The 9,830-nt window shown below is 58.0% G+C and overlaps 1 protein-coding gene across 1 annotated transcript in view; it reads left to right on the top strand.

Annotated features, from left to right (window-relative positions):
* Positions 1-9,644, top strand: part of LOC121928060 — a 30,315-nt gene extending 20,671 nt beyond the window's left edge. The window contains exons 19-31 of the mRNA XM_042462274.1: positions 1,994-2,112; positions 2,362-2,541; positions 3,442-3,690; positions 4,031-4,149; positions 4,953-5,081; positions 5,221-5,398; positions 6,072-6,210; positions 6,548-6,651; positions 6,736-7,080; positions 8,219-8,614; positions 8,731-8,891; positions 9,043-9,176; positions 9,395-9,644. Coding sequence (XP_042318208.1) covers positions 1,994-2,112; positions 2,362-2,541; positions 3,442-3,690; positions 4,031-4,149; positions 4,953-5,081; positions 5,221-5,398; positions 6,072-6,210; positions 6,548-6,651; positions 6,736-7,080; positions 8,219-8,614; positions 8,731-8,891; positions 9,043-9,176; positions 9,395-9,578 — 2,437 coding nt within the window. The 3' untranslated portion in view covers positions 9,579-9,644. The remainder of the gene's footprint in view (positions 1-1,993; positions 2,113-2,361; positions 2,542-3,441; positions 3,691-4,030; positions 4,150-4,952; positions 5,082-5,220; positions 5,399-6,071; positions 6,211-6,547; positions 6,652-6,735; positions 7,081-8,218; positions 8,615-8,730; positions 8,892-9,042; positions 9,177-9,394) is intronic.
* The last annotated feature ends 186 nt before the right edge of the window (positions 9,645-9,830 follow it).

Here is a 9,830-nt window from a genome sequence, read left to right on the forward strand (position 1 = left end):
GTGGGCCGAGGACTCGTGACCCACCTGAGGGCTCCTGGAATGGGGCCTGCCTCGACCCACAAAGGGGTCCTCCTGAGGATGATGTCTCTGGATCCCCTCTTGCCTCCCAACAGAAAATCCACCCTTGGGCTACATTGGGTCCCCCCTCTCGCGAACCCCCCCCCCCACATTTCCGTGGTCCATTGTGAAGCCCTTCACACAGGAAATGCCCGGGAGGGTGTGCCCGCTGAACCCCTCTGAACCCTCCCCTTTATTATTTTTGTTGTTGTTATTATTATTATTATGATTATTTTATTATATATAACCTTTTATTACAAAGCACTGTAAATTTAAAGACAGCGCTGTACATACAATCTTTTTATTGGACGGTTCCCTGCCCTCAGCTTACAATTCTAAAAAGACAGGACACAAAAGGAGAAGGGAAAAGGTGGTGGGGAAGGGGCCTTCTCAGTAGGATATCTATAAATAAAAGACATAGCAATACAGGAAATGGATCGATAAACAGCCAACAACAGAACACAGATAGTAAGCGACAATTATGCGATACCTGGGGAAGGCTTCTCTGAATAGGATGGTTTTCAACACTCCGTTTTGAAGCTGGTTAAAGAAGTGATGGCTCTTGCTTGTAGGGGAAGAAGGTTCCAGGGAGTGAGGGGCAGCAAGTGAAAAGGGCGAATCCGGGATGGGGCAGAGGAAATCCTGGGCTGGAAAGAACCCTTGACTACCAGAACGGAGGGAACAAATGGAGTGGGAAGGAAAGAGAAAGAAGGTCTGAGTAAGTAAGGAGGGGCCAGTCATGGAGGGCTTTGAATGTCGACAGCAGAGCGTATACTGAGTGCGGAAAGGAGAGGGAAGCCAGTGAAGGATGCCAAGACAGGAGAGATGTGGTCAGAGCGTGGTGTGGAAGTGATAATGCCTGCAGCTGAATGCTGGACAGAGATTAAGGATGGAGGTGAGAAAGAGGAAGCCAGCCAGGAGGACATTACAGTAATCCAGTCGTGAGATCACTAGGGCATGGACCAGGACCTTGGCAGAAGAGGTGGAGAGAATAGGTCAGATTTTGGCAATATTGTTATAAGAAGAATCGACAAGCCATTGGCTGTGGTCTGGATCTGAGGGATACCGCACAGAGAAGAGTCAAAGATAAAACCAAGACTAAGGGCTTGCTGGACTGGTTGAATGGAAATGTTGTCCACAGAGACAGAAAAGGAGTGTTGAAGGGTGGGCTTAGGAGGAAAGACAAGAAGCTCCGTCTTGGACATGTTGAGTTTCAAATGCCGATGGCGCATCCACTGCGAGACAGCTGTGAGACATGATGAAACTTGCTGTTCAAGCCTTGGAGAAAGGTCAGGGGTGGAAAGATACAGCTGGGTGTCATCGGCATAGAGATGGTAGGAAAAGCGAAAGGAGCTGATGAGTTTTCCTAAGGACAGTGTGTAGAGAGAAAACAGAAGGGGACCCAGAACAGAGCCCTCTGGGGAACTCCAACAGAGAAGGGAACAGGAGAAGAAGTCTGACCACCTGCAACGACTGCAAAAGATCTGCCAGACAAGTAAGATCTAAACCAGTCGAGAGCAGAGTCTGAGAACCCAAGGTCAGAGAGTATGTCAACTAGAAGACAGTGATCGACGGTGTCAAAGGCTGCAGACAGATCCAGAAGGATGAGAACAGAGTAAAGGCCATTAGCCTTGGCCTGTAAAAGGTCATTCGAGATCTTAGTGAGAGCTGTCTCTGTGGAATGCCTTGGGCAGAAACCAGACTGAAAGGGATCCAGGATGGAGTTGGCTTCAAGAAACTCAAGACAGCGAGAATTAACAACCCGTTCCAAGACCTTAGAAAGAAAGGGGAGAAGAGAAATGCAGTGTACTCCTGGGTGCACTGCAATGAAGGGTGGGGGTAGGTCAGGACTGAGCTTTGGCAGCCTGGCAGGAAAGATGACAGCCCCCCAAAGGTGAGCAGCCCCCCCCCCCACACCTGTGCCCATCCCATCCAGGAAGGAGCCTCCAAAGAGGTCAGGCCAGGTATGCCACACCTCCACCTCCCGGCTGTTCCTGCTGGGCAAGAAAAGGACAGGGCTGCCCGGAGGCACCTCTGTTCAGAAGGAGGAGGCCAGTCTGTGAGGAGGAGAAGAAGAAGGAGAGAGGAGGACGAGACCAAGAAGGAGAAGAAGTAGTAGCATGGCTGGAGGTGAGTCTTCTGGCGGGGAGCAGTGCCAGGCCCAAGGGCCGTTGTGCACTTGTGGGGGGCAGCTGTTGGGGGGGGGTAATCCGAGTCAGCAGAGCTGTTGTCTCCCAGGTGAGCAGGCTGGCAGTTGTGCCCCTCACTCCAGCCCTTCTCCTTCCCCCCTTCCTTCCTCCCCAGGGCTGCAGCTGGCGTGCCTTGACTGGCAGAGCGCCCGGAACCACAGGGATCACCACACGGTGGAGATGGGTGGGCACCAGCTGGTGGTGAGGAGGGGGCAGCCCTTTGCCCTCACCCTCCACTTCCACTCCAGGGGCTACCAGCCCAGCCGGGACGCCATGTACCTGGTTGCAGAGACAGGTAAGTGATTGGGCAGGGGGCACTCTGGGGGACAGAAGGATAGACCTTGCCTGCCCCCCCCCAGGGCCATTTTCTCAGGGAGTGTGCTGCTCCCTCCCTGCCTCCCCCAATTTATGCGCCCACACCCACAGGCCTCCCTGTTGCGAATGCGTCCATGTAGCAAAACTGGCAGGTGTGGGGCAGGTGTGGGGGTGGCCGTCCCCTGGGGCACCAGGATGCTAATTCCATCCTCCCAGGCGGAAGTTTTCCTTGCTTGGCCTGCAATTCTTGCCTGGGGCCCTGGAGGATGGGGAGCTGGACAGGTGACACACAAACAGGTGATAGTTGCTGGGTGGGGGGCTCTGGGGGCTTCACTGCTCCCCTCCCCTCCCTCCTCACTAGAGCCCACCTGACTCCAAGGAGGGAGAGGGCTGCTTTGCTCTCTTTCGGAGGGAAGGGCCGGGTTTGAGCTGCTTCCATGAATTCTGGTTCTGGTTGAACAGCAGGAGAACATCCTTCACCTGTGACCCTTCCCCCCTGCCATCCCTTTGTCCAGTGGTCCTCAAGGAGAAGGTGGGTAGCCATCAGCTGAGGGTGCCTCAGTCTTGGCTTGGGGAGGGGGCAGTGGAAGAGATACCAGACATCAGTCTCAGAAAACCTATGCCCAGGGACTGTGGGAGCTGGATTTCCAAACACCTGGAAGAATGTGGCTTTCTGCCAACTATCCCCAAATGCCAGTGAGCCTCCAGAGCCCTCCTCTGGCTGCCGTCTTCACTGGCTGCTCAGAGAGGTAGTCCGAGGGCAGAGCTGTGTCCATGGGGGTCCATCTGAGGGCCTCTTGCCCCCTATGGCAGGTGGTTCAGCCCAACCCCCATTTCTCTGCCATGCTCCCAACTCCCTGTCCCCCTTCCCACCCTGCAGGGCCGTCACCGGAGCTGGAGTGGGGCACACGTGCCATCTTCGGGGTGGGTCTGGGCCAGAGAGACCCCCGGTGCATCTGGAGGGCTGCCTTCCTCTCCAGTGGCCCCCGGTCCACGGAGATCGCCGTGTCGGCCCCAGCAGGGGCCCCTGTCGGCCGGTACTGCCTGAAGGTCCGCCTGGATTCAGAGGGGAGATCCTCCTCCTACCTGCTGGGGGAGTTCATCCTGCTCTTCAACCCTTGGTGCCCAGGTGCGGGGGATAGGGGGAGGCCTGGTACCAGCTCATGTGTGACCTTGGGGCCCAGGGCCATGCCATTGCACTGTCCATGGTGCAAGGAGCAGCCAGGTTGTTGTCCACGAGAAGTTTCCCCTTGGTGTGCCAGGGGTGGGGGTAGGGGGCACCACACTAAATTGCCCTGGCACAGAGCGTGGCAAGGGCTTGGCAGTGGGGAGGGGACATCTGCTCTATCATCACGCAGGCCCCACACTTGGAAAAGGGGTCCATGGAGCTTGGGAACAGCAGGACAGGCAGGAGGTGGTACTGAGCCCCCCATGACCAGCCTTTTCCCACTGTTCCTCCTCTTCCTCAGATGAAGACGTGTACCTGGCAAGTGAAGCAGAGCGGCAGGAGTATGTCCTGAACGAGGAGGGGGTCATCTTCCAGGGGAACAAGAAGTGGGTTGACCCCATGCCCTGGAACTATGGACAGGTACCCCTCCTGCCTGGGGAAGGCTGCTGGGAGGTGGGGGGACAAGCATTTCCTGGGCCAGTGGCCCCCTCCCTGAAGGACAGGGGTCCCTTTGAGAGCCCCTCTGCCCCTGCCTCCTCCTCCTCCTTTGGGTAGGGGGCTCTGCAGGATGTGATCAATTGCAGGGGGGAATGCTTCTCCCAGATGGTCTGGGAAGCAACCAGCTCTCCTGGGTCTTTGTGGGAGCCACAGCCTTCTTGAGGGGGGCACTCTGCTCCCTGCCCCTTGGTGGCCCTGCCCTCTGCTGCCCAGCCTTTGGCCTCCCCCACTGGCCATGCCCCTCATCCACTTCCCCAGGTGCCCCCTGCTGTTACCATGGGACCAGACCAGAGAATGAGGGTCACTTTCCACCAGAAGGGCTGAGGAGGGTCCTAGCCAGGGCCCCCACCCCACCCCAATGGTCCCCCGCAGTGCCTCCAGTCCTCTTGTGTCAAAGAGGATGCAGGACAACTGGGCTGGGCTGAGGAATTCTCTTTCTTGTCAGCCTGGCGTTTTCAAATGGGTTTAACTGGTGCTTTGATAGTATAATTGATTTGATTCCCACATACATAATTTATGGTGTTTTTACTGGGATCTGTTTTAATTATGTGGTGAGCCACCTTGCATGCCTGGCCTGGGAGAGAGGTGGGACGGGATTCAAATGCGTAAGTATGCATTCATAAATGAAGAAATAAGCAAGGAAGCACCTGGCAAAACAGAGAGGGGTCAGTGGGGTTTCCTCTTCCTCCTGCTGCCCCCACCTTTCCCCACCTTTCCTTTTGCAGTTCGAAGAGGGCATTGTGGACATCTGCTTGAGACTTCTGGACCGGAGCCTCAACTCCCTGCACAGCCCTGCGGAGGATGCTTCCTGCCGTGGCAGCCCCATCTATGTCAGCCGGGTGCTGAGTGCCATGGTGAGAGACACAAGGGGGAGCCCAGGGGGGTGGGCAGACGGGCCCAACACGGTGCCAGCACCCCAGCAGCCCTCTCCTTGAATAGACAGGGCAGCCTCCTGCAGGGTGATGCTCCTGCAGCCCACTCTCTCCCTCCCAGATCAACAGCGATGATGACAGCGGGGTGGTCCTGGGCAACTGGAGCGAAGACTATGAGGATGGCACCTGCCCCTCCGCCTGGAACGGTAGCGCAGCCATCCTGAGGGAGTGGAGCCGGACTGGAGGCCAGCCAGTCAAGTATGGGCAGTGCTGGGTCTTTGCTGCCGTGATGTGCACAGGTAGTGGGAGCAAGGCATGCTGGGAAGCCCCCCAAATGTGGCACTTCTGGATTGGGGGCGGTAAGGGTGGGGTATGGTGTCCTGGTCTTCCTCTTGCTGCTGCCGCTGAGCCCATTTTAAGAAATTGGGTAGCTGTAAATGACTTTGAGGATTTTGAGCATGGAAGCAAAGGGGAAATTTTGCATGCATGTGCTAATCACCTCCTTCTGCAGGGAAGGAACAAGGAGGCTGGTTTAGATGTCCCCAGGGACTCCTTGGCCTCTGCAACTGACAGTGTAGGTGAAGAGGGTCAGGTGGGCTCAGAGCTCACAAGGGGGGAGTGTCAAGCCCAGCTTGGGGGTCTTTGTCACGGTTGGCAAAACACAGGCCTCAGCCAACTCAGAATTTTGCAGGAGTCGGCGGGAGGAAATGCAAACTGAGTTACCAGAGAGGGCAGGATGCGGCCCCTGTGGCACTGTGGAAATGACATAGGCCCACCTGAGTTGGTCCCCAAGGAAGGGGCTGCACTGTGGAAACAGAACTCAATCCCCAAAGGGAGCGGAGTTGGCGCTACATGCCCCAACCTGCCCCCCAGAAGACTTTAACAGTCCACTCCAACTGGTGAAAGGGCTGAGGTGGGCAGAGGACACCTGGGATGCCCCCTGCTGACCACAGTGCTCCTCCCACCCCCCAGTGATGCGTTGCCTCGGGATCCCAACCCGTGTGGTGACCACCTTTGACTCCGGACACGAGAAGGATGGGGACCTGGTCATTGATGTCTACTATGATGAGAATGGACAGCTCCTGGAGACAGATGACACCGACAGCATCTGGTGAGAGAGACTTACGACCGCCCCACTTCCCCCCTCCCTCCCTTGTGTCCGTAGAGGTGGGTCTTCTCCATCCAAGAGCCCAGGAAACTGTGTTCTGCTGGCTCATCGCTTCTGGCTATGTGGGAAGCTATTCCCTTGGCCCCCCAACCTACAGCCAGGAGCCTCTGGGGCCTTTTGGCATGGGAGGGCAGGCAGGCTCCCTCCATGTGGTGGCCTCTCTCAGAGCAATTCTGGCAGGCGGGGCGCAGCTTGCCCATTTGGGGTGGAGGGACTGGCCAGCATCTTTCCTGGCCCCTTGTCCACCTGACCTGCTGCCTCTGGCTCTTCCCTTGCCCAGGAACTTCCACGTGTGGAACGAGTGCTGGATGGCCCGGAGGGACCTGCCCCCGGGATACAGCGGGTGGCAGGTGGTGGATGCGACACCCCAGGAGCGCAGTGACGGTAAGGCAGCCCCCACCCTGTGCCCCCACGTCCACCCCGTGGCCTGGCTGGACTTGGCTTCACCGTCCACACCCCACCCTGCAGGGCTTTACTGCTGTGGTCCGGCCTCCGTCCGAGCTGTCCGGGAGGGAGCGCTGGGCCTCCCCTACGACACCCGCTTTGTCTTCTCCATGGTGAATGCTGACCGGGTGGTTTGGCTGCTCTGCGGCACAAAGAAAGAGCAACTCCAGTGGGACACGGACGCCGTGGGGACCCTCATCTGCACCAAAGCTGTGGGGAGCGACGCAGAAGTAGACATTACTGCCACTTACAAGCACCAGGAGGGTGAGGAGGGGGCAGCAGGACCACCCTCCCCAGGAAGGCCTCCTTGCCCACTGGGCCGGAGGAACAAGAAAGGCTGGTGGACAGGCCTTCCTCCTGGCCTGGCAGGTGGGGAGCACTGCTGACCCCAATTCCCACTGGCCTGCTTTATTGCTGTCCCCTTGCCCCACAGCTGTGATTTCTTTTGCTGCTGGGTGAGATGCAGGGCTTCCTCCCCACTTAAAAGGCAAGGGTGATGTGTAGCTGAATGGAGTGGGAGGAAGAGCAGGCTCTCACACTAAGCAGCCTCTGGGGGGAGGGGGTCTGCCCCTGCCCAGCCTTCACGAAGTGCCCCATGTCTCCTCTGTCCTGGTCCGAAGGGAGTGCCCATTGGCCATCTCAGCAAGGACCTTGGGGGCGGGTGTCCTGACATGATGGATCCCCCACTGGGGCAAAGCACAGACAGTTGTGCCCCCAGGCAGACCCCCATCCAGACAGCTGTAGAAAACATAGAATCATAGAATCATAGAATCATAGAGTTGGAAGAGACCACTAGGGCCCTGATCCAGTCCAACCCCCTGCCATGCAGGAAATCCAAATCAAAGCATCCCTGACAGATGGCCATCCAGCCTCTGTTTAAAGACCTCCAAGGAAGGAGACTCTATCACCCTCCGAGGAAGGAGTGCATTCCATTGTCGAACAGCCCTAACTGTCAGAAAGTTCCTCCTAATGTTCAGGTGGAATCTCTTTTCCTGCAGCTTGCATCCATTGCTCCATTGGGTCCTGTTCTCTGGAGCAGCAGAAAACAAGCTTGCTCCCTCTTCAATATGACATCCTTTCAAATATTTAAACAGGGCAATCATATCACCTCTTAACCTTCTTTTCTCCAGGCTAAACATCCCCAGCTCCCTAAGTCGTTCCTCATAGGGCATGGCTTCCAGACCTTTCACCATTTTTGTCGCCCTCCTTTGGACACATGGCTCCAGTTTCTCAATGTCCTTTCTGAATTGTGGCGCCCAGAACTGGACACAATATTCTAGGTGGGGCCTGACCAGAGCAGAATACAGTGGCACTATTACTTCTCTTGATCTAGACACTATACTTCTAGAGAATGTCAGCTTAGTCTGGACCCTCCTCCTTCAGAGTGTGGGAGACCGGTGGGCCACTGCTCCCCTCACAGTGGAGGGCCCAGGGCCCAGCCTGCTCCAGGGGGCCAAGTGGGTGGCCTTGGCTTTGTGGCAGCACCAGCCTTTCTTCCTCCATCCAGGTTCCCGGGAAGAGCGTGCCGTCGTCCTGAAGGCCCTCCGGCACGGACGGATGCTGGGGACCCCCTGCGCCTGGGAGGAAAGGCCCCATCCAGCCCCACTGGGTCCCCCCATGCCAGACCCCTGTGGAACTCTTAGAGACCTTGGTGGTAGCAGGGGGGCCCGTCTGCAGGAGGAGCCCCCATCGGCCCCCAAGGCCCAGACCTCCCTGCGGCTTCAGCTGGTGGAGAGTCCTGAGGTTGGGCAGGACGTCCAGCTGAGGCTCCTGGTCAGCAACCGGGAGTCGGCCAGGAAAGAGCTCAAGCTGAGCCTCAGTGCCCAGCCCCTCCGGCACAACGGGCGCCCCTTGCCCCCCTGCTGGCAGGACCTGCGCTACCTCTCCTTTGGGCCCAGGGAAGGTAAGGCCTGCTGAGGGAAGGGGGGCAGGCGATGTGGGACAAGGGCACGATTCTTCCCCTGCCCTGGGCCCTCCTGGCCGGCACAGGGACTGATGTGCACTGTCTCTCCTCCACAGAGAAGGAGCTGCCCTGGCGGATCCCCTTTGGACGGTATGGCCCCCACCTGGGTGAGGACAAGCAGCTCCACATCACTGCCATGGCAGAGGAGAACACCTCTTGGCAAAAGGCCCTGGCCGAGAAGACCATCACGGTTGCCAGCCCTGCCCTCCTCATCAACGTAGGTCACCTCCACACCCCCTCCCCACCCAGGGGAAGGAAGGAGGGCAGGGAACCCAAGGCAGGCAGCGGATTTGAAGGGAAGGAACCTGCCCACCCACCTTCCTTGGTCAAACCTGGTCCTAGTGGCTCTCTTTCCCTCCTTGGCACAGGTCCTGGCCCCCGTGGTGCTGAACCAGGCCTTCCCGCTGCAAGTGGAGTTTGCCAACCCCCTGCCCGAGCCGGTGGGCCACTGCGTTTTGACCGTGGAAGGCAGTGGGCTCGTGAGGGGCCAGCTCCGGATCGAGTGAGTCTCAAGGGGGCTGGAGGGGGGTGGCATTAGGATCTGGAGGAGGAAAGGGGGAGGAAGGGGCACAGGAACCTCTATGAAAAGTGGGGGGAAGGCTGTGTCCCTCCCCGGTGCTCCAGCAGGGAAGCCCCCTCACAGAGCAAGGGGTCCCAGAGGGATGTAGGGCACTATTACTAAGACCTTTAACCCCCCCACCCCACCCCACTTCATGGCAGGTTGGGCTCCCTCGGGCCCCGTGCACAGACCAGCGTCAAGTTCCAGCTGACCCCCTACAAGAGTGGCCTCCGGAAGCTCCATGTCAGCCTCACTGGCAGTGAGTTTGCCCCCATCAAGGGCCACAAGCAACTGGAGGTGGCTCTCAGCCCAGCGAGCGGATGGAGGGTGTGCCGGGTGCCTTAGCAGCAGAAGGAGCCGCAGCCCTAACCCTGGAGGGTATGACAGGTGGCACCCTGGCACATCTTTGCCAAGTAAGGGCCACTTTCCTTCCCTCTCTCCCCACTCTCCACATTCAATAAAAATATTTGCATCCTCCCCTGTGTCCTCCGCGTGTGGTTCTTCTCTCTAGCAGCCAGGGCAGTTGAGGGAGGATTCCCACCCGGGTGCCCGCTGTCCTACCCTCACTCCCAGCCCAGGAGGGGGGCAAGAGATAAG

This window comes from Sceloporus undulatus, chromosome 4 (assembly GCF_019175285.1).
Source record: "Sceloporus undulatus isolate JIND9_A2432 ecotype Alabama chromosome 4, SceUnd_v1.1, whole genome shotgun sequence".
Lineage (NCBI taxonomy): Eukaryota > Metazoa > Chordata > Lepidosauria > Squamata > Phrynosomatidae > Sceloporus > Sceloporus undulatus.